This window comes from Protomyctophum parallelum, assembly GCF_964188405.1.
Source record: "Protomyctophum parallelum genome assembly, chromosome: 14".
Classification (NCBI taxonomy): Eukaryota; Metazoa; Chordata; class Actinopteri; order Myctophiformes; family Myctophidae; genus Protomyctophum; species Protomyctophum parallelum.
Genome location: NC_139709.1, coordinates 48,200,478 through 48,223,805, shown reverse-complemented (window position 1 = coordinate 48,223,805; position 23,328 = coordinate 48,200,478). Strand labels below are relative to the sequence as shown.

The 23,328-nt window shown below is 43.9% G+C and overlaps 1 protein-coding gene across 1 annotated transcript; it reads left to right on the top strand.

The window, feature by feature from the left end:
* LOC310870382 (erythroferrone) lies at positions 1 to 21,036 on the top strand. The gene is made up of 8 exons (XM_083781572.1): positions 1 to 977; positions 1,869 to 1,985; positions 8,703 to 8,817; positions 11,344 to 11,471; positions 11,631 to 11,742; positions 16,748 to 16,829; positions 18,178 to 18,256; positions 20,613 to 21,036. The coding sequence occupies exons 1-8, from the start codon at positions 822 to 824 to the stop codon at positions 20,709 to 20,711; spliced, it is 888 nt and encodes a 295-aa protein (XP_083637698.1). The 5' UTR covers positions 1 to 821; the 3' UTR covers positions 20,712 to 21,036.
* The last annotated feature ends 2,292 nt before the right edge of the window (positions 21,037 to 23,328 follow it).

Genomic DNA, 23,328 nt, shown 5'->3' with positions numbered 1-23,328 from the left:
AAAGAGAACTGCAGAGGAGGCAGGAAGGTAGAGAAAAGGAGAAGAGAAGAGAAAGTTTGGCTGAGAATCGCAGTCAACAGACATCAAAGGACTGACACACACACACACACACACACACACACACACACACACACACACACACACACACACACACACACGAGTGGAAAGCGTGAGTGAGAGAAGTTGGAGAATTGGCCAGAGAGAAGAGAAGGAACACAGTGCTCATATACCACCCACAGTGTGCACGCATGTGTATACGAGCACACACATGCGCACGCCCTTACACACTCACTCACTCACACACGCACGCATGCACCACAGTAAGACTCTGACAGGCTGGAGACGTTACAAGAAGTTCACTGAAGGACACTGGACACAGAAAAGACGGAGACAGAGGATATTCCAGGAGCTGTGGATCCCAGTGTGACCGACACACGTTCCCTTTTTGAGTGACAGACAGTGGAAGGACAACGAGGACATCCATGTCCTCTGCAGGAGCACGTCCCACCACCACACCACGGACAACGGACGAGCCCCCCCCATCTTCGACCTGACACGTCACCTCCACCAAGGCCGTCACATCTTCACCGCAGAGGGCACTGGCACTAGTGACACGTCCAGGATCCTATTAAACGTCTCCGCTTGGATCAGAAAGGACAAAAGTTACAGAACCCAGAGGGTGTCACCTCCTACCAAGGAGCAGAATGGTGACCTTGTACTGTAGGTTCTCCTAGAGACGTCCCCCCCCCCCCAAAAAAAGACCTTGACACGTTTCTGAAGGAGGACTATAGTAAGCTTGGTGTCCGGCTCTCCCCCCCAGCATGCTGGCCGGCCTGGCCCAGGGAAGGGCCAGTGTGGGTGGGTTGAGAGCTCTGCTGTGGCTGCCGGTCCTGGTGGGGTTGGTGATGGTGTTGGAGATGGAGACGGCCGGCGCCACAGAGAGCCAAGAGAGCAACACAGCTGGTACAGAGAGCCCGGTAGGTCCCGTGATGCTTCAACTGATATACATAACAGTACATGAACTTGAAGATTGTTCTACTGGCTAGTGTGATACACTGTGATATATATTGGTTCAAAGTTTCAAGAATCAAATTAAAAAAACAGCAAAAGTAGCAGATCTACAAGCTCAAAACATGTCATTTTGTGTCTAGTTTTTAACCTGAGCTGTAAATAAACTACAAAATCAGCCCGGGGTGTCATGACTCTAATGCCCCTAATATGATTATGTATATTATTATTAAGTACATCTGAGAGTCCTGATACGTAATAAGTCCAGTTTCTTTTTACTCACCCATTTGTTTGAGTTGCTTTCAGCTTACACAATGAAACAAAACATACTCGTGGGCATGATATCCTCACATTTTCAGGTCTAGAGGAGTAATGCAAATTCCTTTTAGACAAATAAAAACTGAAAAAGTACTACATTGATGGCACTGCAGCCTCCTTAAAGACACTGGGCAAGAAGTGCTAGTGAAAGTGTCAAAGCGGAAGTAGCATACACAAGTTACTGTCCAAAGTTAAGTTGAGGCTGCATGTGTGGATACAGTATGTATACATTCCCAGGGCATGAAATTAATTTAGTTTCAAGTAATAAAACAACAACAACAACAGAAGTGCCACCCTATAAACACTTTGTGCTATAGCCTAGTTCTTTACCAGGCTTTTCTCCTTGTGAATGGGAAACGAGAAAAGGCTGGGAACAAGGTTACTCTTGTCTCTTTAGGTATCCATGACCCATCAATTTAATACGTTACATTAATGGCTGTTTTATTAATCAGGGCTTTGACAGAACCTTCTTGCATTGTGACTGTTACGTTTTTTAACAATGGCTTCTCCTGGTCTCTGTGGTTGTGGACGGTGTCTCCTAGGAGACGGTGTCTCCGGACCTATCCAGAGTATCTCCTCAAAGCTCGTGGCTGTTCTTCAGAAAGAACTCCAACAAAGGAGACAACAAGAGGAGCAAACCTTCCAAGAGAGTATCCAAGGTCAGTGCACTATATTACTATTATAATATACATAATACTAATACTACTCCTACTCCCACTGCTCGTACTACTAGTACAAGTAAGACGCGCAAACGCGTGAAGCGAACGCAGCTCGTGTGTGTGTGTGTGTGTGTGTGTGTGTGTGTGTGCTACAGCTGCGCCCTGTGTGTGTGTGTGTGTGCTACAGCTGCGCCCTCTGGTGGCGGGCGCGTGGTGTAACAGCGGGACAGACACACAGACAGACAGACATTCAGCCCTTGCTGTCATAGTAGGCCTAAGTGGCTCACTGCGTTCGCAACTAATACTAAACGCAAGTCCTCACTTTTAGCCTTCCTCACTCTAAGTTTGCCCATGAAAGCCCATACATGTATTAGAAGTCACTGGCTTCTTTCAACTGTTTCTTTCAACCTCATTAGAGGTGGTTGGTCATTGCCTGGTCCAGGAGGACATTGTCGGTGATGACAGGGCTCATGTTCCTGCTCCACGTAGTCAGAGCCACAACTGCGTAGTCCTGTTTTGTTACAGCAGTGAGTTGTCCAGACCAGTGGTCCCTAAACCTTTTTGCTAAAGACCCAAACAGACCCAAACTAGACGTTTGTCCGGGGACCCAAACTAGTGAAAACAACAGATCTACAAGCTCAGAACATGTCACTTACAGCACCGCACTCTGAGCTTGTAGAATGTAGATAATCTATTATCGCGACAAAACTCTGGTTCATTTTATGATCTATTATCTACTCAGGCTTTTATGAACACCGCGGACAGCTTTTAAGTTGCTTGATTCAGTATTTAGATATTTGAATTTTCGATTTGAGTTTGAAGTTACAATGGGTTTGTAACTTCGTGTCTGATAATGAATATCAAATATCTGAATACTGAATCAAGCATAGACATATAAAAGGCAGACGTGTCTATCTCGAGGGAAGGCAACATGGAGGCAAGCTTTCCAGAGATTCCTTGGTACGTAACGGAAGGGGACGTTTAATAGGCCAATCAGAGGCGCGACTCCCTCTTTCCCAGCGGCACTTGCTTTGGCAATGTAAACGGAAGTCCCGGAAAAGACGTGCTGCGATTGGCCAGTAGTCACGTGAGTGGCAGCGACAAAAGCGTGCCTTCAGCACTTCCGCTTGACTTACAGGTCGCTCCAACAAACTGCAGCGACCAATGAGGCATCTATATATTATTATCTATGAAATATTATCACTTTCATTATCTATTATTTTTAATTTAGGGAGTTTTACATAGCTCCTCCTATGTCCAGCTTTGTCTGTTTGTGTGAACACAAACACAATGATTTGATTGGCTGGTCACCCCATAGTGTTGATTTGATTGGCTTGAGCAAATAAAGGATAAAAAGTCAGGACAGAAAAGTGAAGACGCCGAAAGTGATTGGCCGGAATGACTTTTGTGATGATTTGATTGGCTGAGCACGGAATGTGATGTGTATGAAGTTATGTATGATGATAAGAGCGCCCCCACCTACACACGAGTGTGATTTTTAAATGTACAAAATATATATATATGTTTTGTTTGTCTTTAGTTTAATTATTTCTTTTGTAAACGCATTGACAATGAAGGGGAAATTTACGTGTCATTTACGTCATATTGTCTCTTTATTGTGATCCCTGGCTAATGAGACAAATATGTCTTAAATCATTATACTTTCCCATTATAAAAACACCTTAAATATTTTATTTCTTTCATACATAGAGAATCTTTCACTCAATAGGGACTGCTCTTGTCGCAAGTTGATGTTCATGTGTGGTCCAGCCTTATGGAATTATGGAATGCACGTGCTAATAAAAAATATTTTAAACATTGCGTTGATGCTCATTAACTTTAGGAAGTATTAAGTTGTTTTTTTATTAGCATATGCATTCTATAATTCCATAGGGCTAGACCACACATGGGCATATGACATCATCAACTTGAAAGATTCTTTATTTATGAAAGAAATAAAATATTTAAAGTGTTTTAAATATTTTAGTTTTAGAGGGCAAGTATAATATTTTAAGGCATATTTGTCTTATTAGCCAGGGATCCTTTTAATGGTGTTTAATGTTTGTGTTTGCACCGTTTGTTTTACATCACCATTACATCACCTAATCAACATGAGTTAGACTTTAACCCATTCTGAACGGGCACCCATTTTGGTGTTAGCATCATGTTATGCTTTAGCTATTGAAAAATAGCAGATCTACAAGCTCATATCGCGCCACCGAGTGGCGCGATACGAGCTTGTAGGTCTGCTATTTTTGAAAAATCGAAGAGCGACTGACATTTTTAGAATCTGATCTCAGGTCAGAATGGGTTAATCAGGACCAGTGTGTGTCCGGCGGAAACCTCGTATGAATCTGATCTCAGGTCAGAATGGGTTAATATATTAGCGCCCCTCACTTCACACGGGTGTGATTCTCTCAATAGTGACACATACAAAATGGTCCTTGACCCACAAACGGGTTCCATCCAGGGGGGAAGTCAGACAGATATTTTGTGAAGCCTGAAACTCCTGAAAGTTCATATAATGGCCTGTTGTGGCGCTGTCACTGGACCCAAAAAAACCCATAGCCCCATAGAAGTCCATGTATTTGGGCCCAACTTCACCTAGACTGTATTACCTTAATAAACATGGTCATGAATACTTTCTGCTTCCAGTCACTAGTTTAAAGTCTCATTTCTAATGTCATATAATATTCTTTTTGGAAAATGATGGTCCCATTTATAAAATAAATGACCATAAAGTTGCGTATGTTCTGAGGGGCGTGGCTACCGTTACAGTCTATGATCGGGAGTCCCCACCCACTCGAGTCAAAATAAAAACCAACGGAGAAGAAGGGGGGAAGTCCCGCCTCGTTGTCTGGGCAGCCAATGGCCAGCTGGGCCCAAACGGAGCCAGCCAATGGCCAGCTGGGCCCAAACGGATCTAGAAAGATGGCGACTTACAGTGCAGGAATAACAGGCTTCATTTTACGTCCATGTTAGACCCGGGGAACGCTTTGTCCATATTTTTTACAGTCTATGGTTCCATCAGACTGCTTGGGAAACAGTGGTCTAGACAAGTGGTTCTCAAGCTTTTCAGGCCACAACCCCCAAAAACAATCTAATTTTAACTGGGAACCCCCACCCTGACAAGCACTTGGAATTGTCGGAGTTACATTTAGTTTGACTCAGTTCTCACAGATAAATATTTAGAAAATAGCAGATCTACAAGCTCACATCGAGGCGTTGTGGCCAGTTTGGTTCTTTCTCCCATGGGGGTCGATGATGAACCTTGCCCTGTTTAACAGTTTGACTGTTTTTTACGATTAACCCGCATTTTAATCAACCCCCCTTCACTGCCGAGATTGTTGTATTACCTTTAGAGCATACGCGGGTATGTCCGATACGGCAGCGACATTAACCTGGAGTAATCCATTCGCGGCACGGAAACTGTTAATACCATGCAGTGAATAACCAGCTTCCTGCAGGTGGGAGTGATCTGTGAAGTAGATGCTTAATTTATGTTACTAGCCGTTACCCGTTGTGAGATATTCCCCCCCCCCCTTGTGGCCGTGGGGGGTACTGCGCCCGGTGCGTTTTTAATTCACTAATAAATTCATTAATAATCATTAATGTGTCAAATCAAAAAAGGGCTTCGTTACGCCCTCCATATTCATATGCCTGTGTGAAAAGTGGGAGCGATTGGTGCAGGCAATGAGGAGCTACGGCGGTGTTTCTGACACACACACAGACAGACAGACAGACAGACAGACAGACAGACAGACAGACAGATAGACAGACATTGTTAGAATTATAGTATGATGATAAGCCAAATAAGATTGTAGATGGTGTTCAGAGCCACAGCGTGTGGGAGTAAATTTGAAGCAAAATGGGACATTTGTCCACCCATAAGCATATTTCACTATAAATATTTGCCAAGAGCAAGAGCAAGAGTAACCTTGCTAGCCTAGTTGCATAATATTCTTCTTTTCCTTCCGGCTGTTCCCTTCAGGGGTTGCCACAGTGAATCATCGGCCTCCTCCTCATCCTGTCCTCTGCCTCCTCCTCATCCTGTCCTCTACCTCCATCTCATCCTGTCCTCTGCCTCCATCTCATCATGTCCTCTGCCTCCATCTCATCCTGTCCTCTACCTCCATCTCATCCTGTCCTCTACCTCCATCTCCTCCTGTCCTCTACCTCCATCTCATCCTGTCATCTACCTCCTCCTGTCCTCTGCCTCCATCTCCTCCTGTCCTCTACCTCCATCTCATCCTGTCATCTACCTCCTCCTGTCCTCTGCCTCCATCTCATCATGTCCTCTGCCTCCATCTCATCATGTCCTCTGCCTCCATCTCATCCTGTCCTCTACCTCCATCTCATCCTGTCATCTACCTCCTCCTGTCCTCTGCCTCCATCTCATCATGTCCTCTGCCTCCATCTCCTCCTGTCCTCTACCTCCATCTCATCCTGTCCTCTGCCTCCATCTCATCCTGTCCTCTGCCTCCATCTCATCATGTCCTCTGCCTCCATCTCATCTTGTCCTCTACCTCCATCTCATCATGTCCTCTACCTCCATCTCATCATGTCCTCTGCCTCCATCTCATCCTGTCCTCTACCTCCATCTCATCCTGTCCTCTGCCTCCATCTCATCCTGTCATCTACCTCCTCCTGTCCTCTGCCTCCATCTCATCATGTCCTCTGCCTCCATCTCCTCCTGTCCTCTACCTCCATCTCATCCTGTCCTCTGCCTCCATCTCATCCTGTCCTCTGCCTCCATCTCATCATGTCCTCTGCCTCCATCTCATCTTGTCCTCTACCTCCATCTCATCCTGTCCTCTACCTCCATCTCATCCTGTCATCTACCTCCTCCTGTCCTCTGCCTCCATCTCATCATGTCCTCTGCCTCCATCTCCTCCTGTCCTCTACCTCCATCTCATCCTGTCCTCTGCCTCCATCTCATCCTGTCCTCTGCCTCCATCTCATCATGTCCTCTGCCTCCATCTCATCTTGTCCTCTACCTCCATCTCATCATGTCCTCTACCTCCATCTCATCATGTCCTCTGCCTCCATCTCCTCCTGTCCTCTACCTCCATCTCATCCTGTCCTCTGCCTCCATCTCATCCTGTCCTCTGCCTCCATCTCATCATGTCCTCTGCCTCCATCTCATCCTGTCCTCTACCTCCATCTCATCCTGTCCTCTACCTCCATCTCATCCTGTCCTCTGCCTCCATCTCCTCCTGTCCTCTACCTCCATCTCATCCTGTCCTCTGCCTCCATCTCATCCTGTCCTCTACCTCCATCTCATCCTGTCCTCTGCCTCCATCTCATCCTGTCCTCTGCCTCCATCTCATCATGTCCTCTGCCTCCATCTCATCTTGTCCTCTGCCTCCATCTCATCATGTCCTCTGCCTCCATCTCATCATGTCCTCTGCCTCCATCTCATCCTGTCCTCTACCTCCATCTCATCATGTCCTCTACCTCCATCTCATCCTGTCATCTACCTCCATCTCATCCTGTCATCTACCTCCTCCTGTCCTCTGCCTCCATCTCATCCTGTCCTCTGCCTCCATCTCATCATGTCCTCTGCCTCCATCTCATCCTGTCCTCTACCTCCATCTCATCCTGTCCTCTGCCTCCATCTCATCCTGTCCTCTGCCTCCATCTCATCCTGTCCTCTACCTCCATCTCATCCTGTCCTCTGCCTCCATCTCATCCTGTCCTCTACCTCCATCTCATCCTGTCCTCTACCTCCATCTCATCCTGTCCTCATCATGTCCTCTGCCTCCATCTCATCATGTCCTCTGCCTCCATCTCATCCTGTCCTCTACCTCCATCTCATCCTGTCCTCTACCTCCATCTCATCCTGTCCTCTACCTCCATCTCATCCTGTCCTCTACCTCCATCTCATCCTGTCCTCTGCCTCCATCTCATCCTGTCCTCTACCTCCATCTCATCATGTCCTCTGCCTCCATCTCATCCTGTCCTCTGCCTCCATCTCATCCTGTCCTCTGCCTCCATCTCATCCTGTCCTCTACCTCCTCCTCATCCTGTCCTCTACCTCCATCTCATCCTGTCCTCTGCCTCCATCTCATCCTGTCCTCTGCCTCCATCTCATCCTGTCCTCTGCCTCCATCTCATCCTGTCCTCTGCCTCCATCTCATCCTGTCCTCCTCTTCTCTCACACCAGCTAACTCGTTTCCATGTATCTGTCACATCTTCGTGAGGTCATAACTCATAACTTCATGTCCTCTTTCACTACATCAACACATCTTCTCTCAATTGGTCTTCCTCCAGGCCTCCTGTCTGGCAGTTCCATGTAGCATCCTTCTACCGATATACTCACTATCCCTCCTCTGTACATGTCCAAAACATCTCAGTGTGGCCTCTCTGGCTTTATCTCCAAAACATGCACTGTCCCTTGGATGTACTACTCATTTTGATCCTATCCATCTTTGTTATTCCCAGATAGAGCCTCAACATTTTAGTCGCTTCTACCTCCAGCTCGGCATCCTGGCAGATATACATTAAAATCTCTAAAATAAATCTCCAAGACCATGCTGCTACGGTTCTCTGCCTTCAGAAATCTTCCATAGGAACCATCATTATCTGAACTCAGGCAACTACAGTATTGCCAATTTCAGGGCTAAAGTGAAATATTAAATGAAATATTATTTTATTGATTTTGTTATCGTTTGTTCTTTTGGGGGGAATAATGTTTCCGTTTGTGTTTCTATACAGCATGGTCTGCCAGGACCTCCAGGCCCCCCTGGCCCCCAGGGGCCCCCCGGGCCCCCGGCCCCGCTGCTGCCCCAACAACAGCAGCTCATAGAGGATCTCCATTTGAAGCTGAAAGGTAAGGATCCACCACACACACACAGTACCCCTCTTCCAGAACCAACACAGTATACCAGTCTCTACCATACATGTAGTACTGCTCTATTGATTGATTGATTGATTGATTGAAATATTTATTAACAGTTTGCAGAATTACAGTACATTTCAAGCACAACTCAATACAAAGACCCAATAAAGCATTACACGTGTTTACAAGAGGGTCCACCTTGTCCAATTCATCAAAACATTTAGAGACGTACAAATATACACTTCTATATAGCCAAAGAACAGAACAGGAATTCATCATAAAGGAGGTAAAAAGGGAAAGAAACATATACAGTGAGGGGGAAAAGGGGTGGGTGTACACATTTATTTTACACATATCAATAGCATCTATGTTGTTAATCGTTTCTCATCCTTTACGTTCATGATTTTAACCTGCAGTGTAAATATTTTCAAATGCAAACATACAGAATAAAATAATTCAGATTCTGGTCAACCAGTCTGAGTTTAAGATGCTATAAAACTTATCCAGAGTGCTGTTTGTCCATTCTGATGATTTCAGTGGGATGTTCTGTGGCTTGGAGATTTTGTCCATAGATATGTCTTCTGTCTCCCCAATACAATGGAGCTCAATGGCGTTTGATTGGGCTTCTCAAGAGGTCCCAAAAGGTGCAGTACGTTGTTCAGACTAGTCATTGGTCCGACAAATGACAACGCACCTCATCCCCTAACCTAACCAAACCACAAGTCCGCATGTCGGACTAATGCTCCGTCGGAATTACATGCGGTCCCCGTCCCGAAGAAATGACAAGCAAGATCATCCTTTTCCAAGAAACCCTGACCCGCTTACTCACTCATGAACAGTCTCACTGAGAACTATTTGCTACCAAAGTGCCAGCTGTATATCTCCACACAGAAGGAAGCGTGCCAGTAGTGCTCATGGACGAGACGCCTTAGACAGTAATGGTGGCGCCACAAACCACCACAAACCAAATGCCTTTGAGCTCCATTGTATACTGAGGTGATGGCAGACGCCTCTACAGTAGAAATATCTCAGCAAATCACACCACAAGTATCTGGGTGAATCGATATGACAGATTAAGAAAATAAACGTTTATTTTGGGGTGACCTGCCTCTGGTTATTATAGTTTGTCATTTTACATTCGTTTTTGGTTTAGCTTTGATTTGTTTTTAAAGTGGGGTTGGTAGTTTAAAAGATTAGACAAAGATTAGAAAAATAACTCTATATAGTTTAAAAGATTAGATCAAGATTAGAAAAATAACTCTATAATAACTCTGGTCTTTAAAGACCCATTACATCTCAGCCTGTCTTAATGACAAACCTTGGAGCCAGTCTGTCTAACAGTCTGAATCAACACAGAAAGAAAACACATTCTTAAAGTCACAAGCAATGATAATGACATACAAACTCATAAAGGCCTGTGGTTTTTTAGTGCTGGATTATGCAAGGCAACAATGCGTACTTATAGGCATGTAGCATGCAGGCATGCATGCGACCGTACATTGCATCTCAGCATCTCTTCCCTGACATTAACCAGTGGGATCCGTTCATTGTCACATGACAGAGCTGCTGGACGCAGCCTGTGCGTGTCGGCCTACATTTGAATGTTTATAGGCTATATAAACACTGTCACTAGCAAGTCAATGTTAGCCCTCACATGTGTATTGCTGTTACCGTGTGTGTGTGTGTGTGTGTGTGTGTGTGTGTGTGTGTGTGTGTGTGTGTGTGTGTGTGTGTGTGTGTGTGTCTGCGTGCATGCATGCTTGCGTGTGTGTGTAAGAGACCTTAATAAGGCTAATTTTACGGAGCATGGATGTAACTTGGCTCCGATGAAGAATTCTTCAGATTCCTTCAGACCTGCTAGTGTGTCTGTTACTTTGTGTGTGTGTGTGTGTGTGTGTGTGTGTGTGTGTGTGTGTGTGTGTGTGTGTGTGTGTGTTGGCCACTGGCCAGGTGAGTACAGCAGTGTGTTTGTGTCTTTGAGAGCTGCAGGCTGTTTGAGCTGCAACATAAAGAGTCTTTCACACTGTAGAACAGAGTGGCGCCATGCAAACACACACACACACACACACACACACACACACACACACACACACACACACCCACACACACACACACACACACACACACTCTCCTTGCATGTATTACACATGTACAAGCAGCACACGCACAACTAAAACATATGCTCAGACACTCAAATAAATACACATAAATACACAATGCAATTCGCGCACACACACACACACACACACACACACACACACACACGCACACACACACAGTTGAATAAACAAGGTGTCCAACATTTTAGCAAAATAATCGCAGTTCAAAACTGCTTATTCAGTTGTTTTTCTTCTCTTCTTTTCTCCTCTTCGTTCAATTCATCATTCTCTCCTCTCCTCTCCTCTCCCGCTCCATCTCCTCCTCCCCTCCCATCCTCTCCCCTATCCTCTCCGCTCTCCTCCTCTCCCCTACCCTCTTCTCTCTCTCCTCCTCCTCCTCCTCCCCTCTCCTCCTCAGAGATAGCAGGAGGTGTGTGCACGTTGTGTGACACATCTCCCCGGGTATCCACAGTGTTCCACAGCCGCCTCCAGCGTTCGCTGGCCGTTCCCCGCCGCAGCCTGCTGGAGCTGCAGCCATACAGCCAGGTATACGCGCGCGCACACACACACGCACGCACACACACACACACACACACTTTTAGAATGGCTCTTTGTCAAATTTTGCTAAACTTGAGGGGACATTTATATAGACTATAGTGTGACTTATGTGACCCTTCTTTCTGTGTGACCTTTTGACCCCTGCAGCCCTCAGACTCCGAGCAACGGCTCCAGAGAGGTCTGAGTTTCAACTCTAGCACAGGACGCTACACAGCACCCCTCTCTGGCTTCTACCAACTCACTGCCAGTCTGCTCATAGGTGACCATCCACACTGTGTTACACTCAAACTGGTGACCATCCACACTGTGTTACACTCAAACTGGTGACCATCCACACTGTGTTACACTCAAACTGGTGACCATCCACACTGTGTTACACCCAAACTGGTGACCATTCACACTGTGTTACACTCAAACTGGTGACCATCCACACTGTGTTACACTCAAACTGGTGACCATCCACACTGTGTTACACTCAAACTGGTGCAGTATTGCTCCAATCTGCACCATACTTGGCACAAACACTGTGGGCCTGGCACCTGCCAGTCACACCAAAACAATAAATGACACACCTACGGTACTACATAGCAGTGTCGATTTGTAAAGTCATTAACCCATTCTGACCTGAGATCAGATTCATACGAGGTTTCCGCCGGACAAACACTGGGTCTGATGAACCCATTCTGACCTGAGATCAGATTCTAAAAATGTCGATTTTTCAAAAATAGCAGACCTACAAGCTCATATCGCGCCACTCGGTGGCGCGATATGAGCTTGTAGATCTGCTATTTTTAAATAGCTAAAGCATAACATGATGCCGACACCAAAATGGGTGCCCGGTCAGAATGGGTTAATGTCTTAATGGGTTAAAGAAAATATTTGGAATAATTGGCACTGGGTGAAAAGAAAACTGGGTTACAAAATCGTGGGATAAAAATTTAGAAAAAAAAAAAAAAAAAAAAAAGTATTCCAACGTAAATAAAAACATCCTTACTATTGTTGAAATTGTATACTCCAGTACTTTAACTCAAATGGAAACTTGAGGAACTTTCACGTAGTGAGGTAATATTTGACTAGGAGTGTCTACTCTATACTGATATAATAGTTTGACTGAAGCACTGGGGTTGAAAGTACTTTGTCCACTCACTGCCATAGGAAAACCCCACAACTTAACCCAGATTTAGAACCGCCACAAACACACACCCCACTGTCTGCACTTCTCCCGTGAACTCTCATGTCGTGCATTACAGCCACCATATTGTGCCTGGAATTCAGACAGGACTCATTTAACCACTCCATTGTACAGCAAAGTATAATGCAGGTGTTAAGTGGTTAATCAGTTAATCAGTTGATTTAGTCGAATGTTAAAAATGTATAGGCCTAATTGTTTTCTGTCAATTCCTTGATATATAAGTAAAATATATATATATTTTACTTATAATAATAATAATTACTTATGCATAATAATAATTAAAAACTCCTTCTGATGAACCTACATGAGTAAGAGTAATCCATTAACCCATTCTGACCGGGCACCCATTTTGGTCGAAGAACGACTAACATTTTTAGAATCTGATCTCAGGTCAGAATGGGTTCGTCAGACCGGCGTGTGTCCAGTGGAAACCTCGTATGAATCTGATCTCAGGTCAGAATGGGTTAAGACCTGAGTCCGATTTTACAAATGCCTCCTAAATCAGTTCTCAAACTATTTCATGCCAAAAACCACCAAAATGATTGCATTTGGCAGCAGAACTCCATCTGAAAATGTTCTGCGCCAGCAGGGACCCCCAGAAGAAAACATTAGGCCACTATATTACTTGGTAAATCCTCTATGCCAATGATTAGCATTTATCGCCCGCCAAAATGCAGTAAAGCAATATTATTAATTATTATTAATAATAACAGAAATATCAGAACTTTTATCTATCTGCTCCACTAACTATGACAGAACTCTTATCTCAGGTGATCTTAATCTGCACCTGGATGATGTTACAGATGCTGTGGCTATGGGTTTCTTAGAGTTATTGCACTCCTTTGAGTTTATCCAACATGTTGTTGGGCCTACACATAAACATGGGCACACTCTGGACCTGGTGATTTCTAGAGGGATGAACATCACTGTGGAAAGGACTATTGAAAGGCCTGAGCTATCAGACCACTATTTGCTGTGTTTTAATATGACTGTCTCTGAACTAGAGAAAAACATCACTGAATATACAATAACAAAGCGTTTTTTTAGCTCCTCTGCAGCTGACGAGTTCCCTCGTCATCTGCCCGATACTCCCCCAGTAAATGATATGGTTCAAAATTTTAATCTTAAACTAGAGTCAGCTCTTGATATAGTGGCTCCTTTGAAAACAAAAAAGAAACATAACACCAGAGTGACGCCCTGGTTAAATGAGCATACACGCTCACTGAAGCAAGAATGTCATAGAGCTGAGCGAGCTTGGAGAAAAAATAAACTCACCACCCACCTAGAGATTCTTAAAAAGTCAACAGTCGCCTATAACAAAGCCCTGCGTCTAGCAAGGCAGGCATATTTCTCTGGCATTATTAACGAGAACAAGAAAAATGCCAGAGTCCTATTCTCTACCATTGATCGACTTTTAAACCCCCCCCCAGTCCTACAAGCAGTCATTCCCGGCCTCTAAAGCTAAGTGTAATGAGTTTGCATGCTTTTTTGATAACAAAATCTTTAACATTAGAGCTGATATTTTGAATGGTGCTGTTGCTAGCGCAAACCTTCAAACAGCAGCTAATGGTCCCAGGGTAGATCTCTCCAGGGGGAGCCTATTATCGTTTTGCGCAATTGATGAAGACGAACTCCGCAAAACCATATCACAGATGACATCTTCCTCCTGTTCATTGGATACAATTCCCACCACCTTTCTCAAAGAGGTCTTAGACAGTGTGATTGGAGATATCCTAAAAATTGTAAACAGCTCTCTACAATCAGGCGTCTTCCCAGACTCACTGAAGACTGCCGTAGTTAGGCCCCTACTCAAGAAACACAATCTTGATCCCTCTGTTTTGGGTAACTATCGACCCATTTCAAATCTACCATTTCTGGGCAAGGTTTTAGAAAAATGCATCTCTCATCAATTGGATGTATTTCTACAGAACAATAATGTGCACAACAAATTCCAATCTGGCTTTAGGAAAAGTCACAGCACAGAAACAGCACTTGTAAAAGTAATGAATGATCTTAGGGTGTCTGCTGACAAGAAACATGTATCCGTTCTCTTACTTCTAGATTTAACGGCTGCATTTGACACGATTGATCATTCAATTTTAATACAGCGTTTGGAGCACTGGATAGGCCTGTCTGGTACGGCCCTGTCCTGGTTCACCTCCTACCTATCAAACAGAAGTTACTTTGTCAATCTAGCCGAGTTTGACTCAGACAAACACGACATCAGTTCTGGTATTCCACAAGGCTTGATTCTTGGTCCTCTGCTGTTCTCCTTGTACATTCTGCCATTGGGCGAACTCATTACCAATCACGGAGTCAATTTTCATTTCTATGCTGATGATACCCAACTATATCTTTCTGTGGCCCCAGATGATCCCTGTGCTTTAGACCCGCTGTTGACCTGTCTGTCTAGCATCAAATGTTGGATGAGTGAGAACTTTCTCAAGCTAAATGAGGATAAGACAGAAGTTCTCATAATCGGTTCTAGCGAGCAAAAATAATCAATAATTAGCAGACTTGGCAACCTGACTGTAGAAAGTAACAGTACAGTAAAGAACCTGGGGGTTATTATTGATTCTGAATTGAATTTTAATTCACACATTAATCATGTTACCAAGATTGCCTTTTTTCACCTTAGAAATATTGCACGAATCGGAGCCTATTTGTCCTTGGACGATGCAAAAACGCTAATCCACGCCTTTGTTTTTTCTCGGCTTGACTACTGCAATGCACTCTTTTCAGGACTCCCTAAGAAAACGACTGACAGATTACAACTTGTCCAAAATGCAGCAGCTAGAGTTTTAACTAGAACTAAGATGAGAGAACATATTACTCCAGTTTTGGCATCACTGCACTGGCTTCCGGTTGTTTTTAGGATTGACTTTAAAATTCTGTTACTTGTCTATAAAGCTCTCAATGGTCTCGCACCTCCGTACCTCCGTGACTGCCTACCTAGATATGTCCCTAGCCGCCCCCTCAGGTCCTCCAATGCTGGCCTACTTGAAGTGCCTAAAAGAATGTGCACAAAAAAGTATGGTGAGGCAGCTTTTTGCTTCTATGGCCCAACAGCCTGGAATAAACTTCCATTCAAGCTCAGACACACACCCTCTGTAGACATTTTTAAATCTCAACTCAAGACTCACCTCTTCACCCTTGCTTTTAGTTGAGTTTTATTTTCATTTTTATTTTTTTATTTGTTTTTATTTATTTTATGTTCTTATATTCAATTTTGTTCTCTGCCATTGTTCTATCATTTTAACTACTTGTGTTTTATTGTATTTTATTTTTGTGTCCTGCCCTGTGAAGCACTTTGAGCTGCATTTATGTATGAAAAGTGCTATACAAATAAAGTTTATTATTATTATTATAAACTATTCACACTAAGATTTCCAAACATTTTCCAAAAATGTTCAAAAATAGCACAAACTCGCAGCATGGCACGGCAAGTGACACGCTGCGAGCTTGTTGCTTGTACTGCTATTTTTTAGATCCACCGTTCTAAACCACTTGTTCTAAATCCTAAGAGTGTTCTGGTCTTTTGGCTTAATTGCCTAGTCTACAGCTGAGATGGACCTTCAATAACAGTTTCTTGGGAAGGCGGCGATCCGAGCACTCAAAAAAGTATAAAAGAAAATGAGGATGGATATAAAATCAAGGTACTTTATTAATATTAATATGTTTCGACTCACAAAGGAGTCTTCATCAGGGCAAGTATTTTTTATAATAGTTTTTGGAGTGCTCGGATCACCGCCTTTTCTTCAGCACCCTTTGATCTTTGAAGCACCAGCCTACTTTAACAGTTTCTTGGGTTTGGGGGTGGGGCAAACATCTTAAGCCAATCAGACATGGCCGTTGAGAGGGCTTGACCTATCAGATGTTAGACCCGAGATAGGCACAGTTGGTTGGTAAGCAGGGTGGAGATGTGAGGGGTGTGTGCATGCGTCCATGCGTGTGTGTGTGCATGAGTGCACAGTAGACAGAGAGAGAAGTTGCACTCACTGTTTCTGTATGTACGTGTGTGTGTGTGTGTGTGTGTGTGTGTGTGTGTGTGTGTGTGTGTGTGTGTGTGTAGAGGCTGGTGACAGGGTTCATACAAGGCAGAGAGACAGTGTGAGAGCTTCCATCTGCATCGAATCTCTCTGTCAGGGCAACGTGTGAGTACACACACACACACACACACACACACACACACACACACACACACACACACACACACACACACACACACACACACACACACACACACACACACACACACACACACACACACACACACACACACACACACACACACACACACACACACACACACACACATCCTCGCTTTGACTCTGACAGCAAATAGGTTTCATGAACGACAAAACTAAACTTAAAGAAGCATTCAGTGATTTACGGTAGGTGATTTGAAAAAACAACCTGGTCTGCCCCGGTAACATGCGGGGGGACACAGCAGGCCAACAGCACCAAGGCCCGCACCCAGTTGCTCATGATTGGATGAAGTCCCCTCTCATCCTGATTGGATGAAGGCTGGCTAACCCTAGCCAAAAACGAAACCTTCGTTTTTTTGGCCCCAGGGGTTAACTGGGGACAGGGAGGAACTCCCTATATGGTCAACACACTCTATAGTAGAAATAAATACAAAATAAAAGATATTTGAATTAAGTGAAATCACTGAATATACCTTTAACAGTTTGGGGAGAAAAGGTCCTAAATATTGCCTGGCCAAAAATGAGGGCTCCAACTAAATTCTAATTACATCTGGTGGCAGTGTTTCCAGATGGAAAATGTTAAATTATCGTACCAGAGGCTTAACATTATTGTATTTGAAATAAATCGTACGCACAGCTAAAAAATAAATCACAGGTGTAATTTCACGAAACAACCTTGACTCCTTTGTGACAAAAACAGGAAGTAGTCTACTTCTTGAACCTTACTCAAATAAAAGCCTTAAACTGGAATCGAAAGACTGGAAAGTACAGATCTAGGGTCAGATTTACTCATTTACTGATTTATTTTGAAAGTCAAACCTGATCCCGAATCAGCAGCCAGGGAAGTTCACGACCCTTTTTTGTGATATGGCGAAATTATCGTACATTTGCAAAGAAATAATAATTATTGATTGTACATCGTCCAGAGGGTGAAATTATCATACAAATAATGATAATTATTGTACATCTGGCAACACTTGACTGGTGGGATTATATCATCCATAGAGGTTTACCTTTGCAACAATGTTATCTCACATTTCCATATCTCGATAACGATACAATAACAATATATTGTTCAGCTCTAATACACATCATATGTACATATGTACTCTGTCTCTGTAGACACACTGGTCTGTCTGTCTGTCTGTCTGTCAGTACAGTGACGAGTCTGTCTGTCTGTCTGTCAGTACAGTGACGTGTCTGTCTGTCTGTCTGTCTGTCTGTCTGTCAGTACAGTGACGTGTCTGTCTGTCTGTCTGTACAGTGACGAGTCTGTCTGCCTGTCTGTCTGTAGGTCAGTAGAGTCAGTAACAGGACTTGGGAGTAATGGAGGAGTCTTCAGTATTCTCCTGACAGGAACATTATATCTACAGGTACAACACACACACACACACACACACACACACACACACACACACACACACACACACACACACACACACACACACACACACAAACACAAGTTTTTGTTCACAAAAGCGGATCCACAAGCTCACAACGCGTTGAAGCGTGACGCGTTGTGTGTAGATCGACTATTCTGAGCAAGGTTTTTTTTTGTTTTTAATGTAGAGCGAAAACAGTAAAGGTTACTAGTATACAGCCCTGAGGGACTCCAGTCAACCCAAATATAGGGTTTTAACCAATTCTGACCTGAGATCAGATTCATACGAGGTTTCCACTGGACACACACTGGTCTGATTAACCCATTCTGACCTGAGATCAGATTCTAAAAATGTCAGTCGTTCTTAGATTTTTCAAAAAATAGCAGACCTACAAGCTCGTATCGCGCCACTCGGTGGCGCGATATGAGCTTGTAGATCTGCTATTTTTAAATAGCTAAAGCATAACATGATGCCAACACCAAAATGGGTGCCCGTTCAGAATGGGTTAAAGTGGTTACATTTGGCTGGAACAGGTACAAACACATACACACGCACCGTATACGACATGCACACATAATTACCTGCATACGCACAAATATATACATGTGGCGAAAACCCGCGCACATACACACACACGCACACGCGCACACGGACACGCACACACACACACACGCACATGCACACACACACAAAGACACGCGCGTGCAGTGTGCAATCAGACATACTTGTCTTTCAGCTCCGTCAGAGATCAGTCCATATCTCTGTACCATTATACATAATTACCCGCCTGCCCGGCTCATCCTGCTGACAGGAGTAAGAGTGGAGTGCAGAGTGACAAGACTGCAGAGTGACAGGAATACGAGTGGAGTGCAGACTGACAGGGTGGCAGGCAGGGCCTTGCAGGCACACACAGGCTGCCTGGGTAATAACAATGATGTTAATATTTATGAAGATAGACCATTCCAATTGGAGCCACTAGAGGCGAAATGGTACACAAATCCTACGAATGGTCTAAGTGGGTGCGCCGCTGTCTGATCTCGGAAACGTCATATGTTTACTGGTGCTAGATCTCACGAGAGAGTGTTGCTGGGACAGAGAAAGGTCGATAATAAAGTAGTTTTTCTCCTGATTTGTCATTTTAGTATAAAAATCTTGGGAATATTGTGTGGCTTGTGGCGATTGGGTCCAATATTTAGTTCAGTGACCTTTGGAGCTAGAGTTGTTCTGTGTTCACCTTCTTCTCTTCCATTGGAAAGGTTGATGGTTCACTTCCCTTTCCCCTGACACTGACAGGAGGGGGTGGCTGGCCCCTAGCATTTCTCATCTACAATATTCACTGCTGCTGGTATTATGATGGACTGCATTTGCCTTTATATATGGGAAACAAACAATATTAACAGATTAGTCTTCTCCCGAGTCCCTACGGTTGCCAACTACCTGAAATTCAACAAAGGGACCCCTGGCCAGGCGTTCCTTTGTAAGAACAATAATGGATCCCCAGAAAAAGATCAAATCTGACTGGATAATCTCACAGTTTAACCACTTGAACCCAATCATACATATTCTGAGAGGAACTTTAGCCAAAAGATTGGCAATTCTTTGGCTAAGACAGAAAAAGTGATCCAAGTACAGAGACAACTCCGGTCCAGTTTACAACATCCATTGAGTTTAGTTTAGTTTAGTTTATTGAGTTGTAAGTATTGTACAACCAGTATTATAGTAGTATAGCCTATGTATATGAGCTGTTTGAACTCGTAAGATGATTCCCCAAAAATAAGGAACAGTAAGTGTGTCCCTTATCGTTTCAATAAAAGGCACGTATTTTAGTTTCCAAATAAGGGATGATACCGTATTTCCGGAGACGGTTGGTAAACCTAGTCTTCCCTCTATGCTTGTTGTGCTTACTCCTCCTCTTCATGCAGCACATGTGAAATCATCTGGAGTCTGGCATTCTGTTTTATAGCTAATGTCATTTTGGATCATGGTTGTCGATGGACAACTTGGTTCGAACTCAGTGTATACCTCAGTGTAACTCATGTTCATGGCTTACTGTTTAATGAATGTTTCTTAAACGTCTCAAATGTGACAGTGTTCTATTATATCCATGAGAAAACCTGTCTGTGAAGTGCTGCTCATCAAGTAATTAGGGGTTCAGTCAGTGTCTTGCTCAAGGACACTTCGACGCTAACTCTGGGGTCGAACTCGGAACCTTCCATTTCCCAAGGGGCCGCTCTACCTCCTGAGCCAGTACCGCCCCATTTTTGTGGCCAGAATGATCCAAAAATAGGGCTCAGCTTGGGAAAAACAGCAAAGTTAACTGTGTCTTGTTATTTCTGTGTGTGTACAGGCGGGGGAGTATGTGTCTGTCTTTGTGGACAATGGGACAGGATCTGCCATCAGTGTTCTGCAAGACTCCCTGTTCTCTGGAATACTGCTGGGAGTGTGAGACACAGAGACCGCGCACGCACGCACGCACGCACGCACGCACGCACGCACACACACACACACACACACACACACACACACACACACACACACACACACACACACACACACACACACACACACACACACACACACACACACACACACACACACACACACACACACACACACACACACACACACACACACACACACACACGCTACTCTCCATAAAAAAACAGGTCATGCAATACAATTAATAGCCTATTTATTCACTTTGTATGTGATATGTATGCAATAAAAGAGAAGTTGTGAATATTTTTGCTTGTAATAAAACATTTCTATTACTTTGAGCGTATTAACGTATTATTATTATATTATTTGATGAGTTTATGTCTAGCAAATTGCCTTCTGTTGCGTGTGCGTGCATCCGTGCGTGTGTGTGTGTGTGTGTGTGTGTGTGTGTGAAACCCTAACCTGGAATATATAATATATTTTCGCTGAACTGAGTCAACTGACTCACTTTATTTATTTAGTTAGTTAGTTTATATTACATATTTATTTAACTAGGTATGAACCAGTTCTGATTTACAATAATGTAATGCCACATGGTAAAAAGAAGAAAAGGCTTCACTAATGAAAGACAACCAACCTTTTTAGAGGTCTTCGTCAATGTTTCTGGAAGAGGACCTTATCTTGACAAAACAGTTGTCTTTCATTAAAATATAATATTCTGCGTCGTGGCTACTAGCAGTGCAGCCTTTTTCTTCATTTAAAGTCTTCTGCAGAATGGAAGAATGGAATCAGGTGGACATTATGGACACAGCTGGATGACTTAGATTTTGCAGACGACCTGGCACTACTGTCACATGCTGTACCCACCATCAGATGCAAGACGTCACTTAACATACATCAAGGAAAAACCAAGAACATGAGGATAAACACGACCAGTGCCGAACCAATCACACTATGGCGACACCACGATAGGAGAGGTAGAGTCCTTCACCTACCTGGGAAGTACTATCAGCCACCAGGGTGGTACGAATGCAGATGTAAAGGCAAGAATAGGCAAGGCAAGAACAGCTTTTATAATTCTAAAGAACATCTGGCGCTCTAGGGAGATACAACAAAAAACTAAAATCAGAATATTCAACTCCAATGTTAAATCCGTCCTGCTCTATGGGGCAGAGACATGGAGAACTACAAAGACCACAATGAGCAAAGTGCAAACATTCATAAACAAATGTCTGAGGAGAATCCTAAAAATTCACTGGCCGGACAAAATAAGCAACAACGATCTCTGGATGAAAACTAAACAACTCCCTGCAACAGAAGAAATTGGACAAAGAAGATGGAGATGGATCGGGCACACACTGCGCAAACCAGTATCGAACACCACCAGACAGGCGCTGACTTGGAACCCTCAGGGAAAGAGAAGCAGAGGCCGGCCCAAAAACAGCTGGCGGCGGGATCTCCAGGCAGACACCAAGAGGCTGGGATGCACCTGGTCGCAGATAGAGACCAATGCCAGTGACCGAGAACTCTGGAGGACCCCTGTCGACGGCCTATACCCCAGTAGGGGTGTCAGAACTCTGGAGGACCCTTTGTCGACGGCCTATACCCCAGTAGGGGTGTCAGAACTCTGGAGGACCCTTGTCGACGGCCTATACCCCAGTAGAGGTGTCAGAACTCTGGAGGACCCTCGTCGACGGCCTATACCCCAGTAGGGGTGTCAGGCGTAAGTAAGTAAAGTCTTCTGCAGCGTGGTCAGCAACATTGGTGTGCGTTCTTTTTGCTTGTTAGCGTGCCAAAGAAGACTAAAACATAATGACATATTAAAAGGACAGCTAGATGCAGTACTAAACAGTGCATTATCCCGCTGTTAAAGGGACACTTCACCCTTTTTGCAAAAAAATATATGTTAATGACGTTTAGAAGCTTTAGAACACTTTCCTGGAGATCTTTGTGTGTGTAATATGTGGTTTTAGATATTTTAGATTGTAGCAGTGAGCCTGTTTGCTCTGATGTCATGGACACTGGGCTCACTTCCTTCCTGGACTACATGTTGTCTCAGTAAGACAGCTCTCCCCCTATCCACAAGGAGGAGCAGTGCACCAAAGAATTATGGGAATTGTATTCCAGGAAGGTAGTGAGACCAGTGTCCATGACATCAGAGCAAACAGGCTCACTGCTACAATCTAAAATATCTAAAACCACATATTACACACATAAATACCCCCAGGAAAGTGATCTAAAGCTTCTAAACGTCATTAACATATATTTTTTTGCAAAAAGGGTGAAGTGTCCCTTTAACTTGTGATTTCTCCTATAATTTCTCCATAATTCAATGTTCCATTCGAAACGATTTCCATTCTCATCCATCCATCTGTCCATCCATCCATCCATCCAGCTGCAGTATCACGTTTGTGTCACCAGGTGTTGCTAATTACAAATTTTGACTACTTTGATGAATTAGATTAGAAGTACATTGTACGTTATGATGCTGATAAGAAGGAGAAGAATGAGCAGTCACAGCCAATCAGAATGGCATATATTTGTCTTTGTCGGCATGTACAAAACTTTTCAAGAAATGGAAAAAAGATTACGGGTGTTTCAATGGATCCATAGTTTAGTCACAA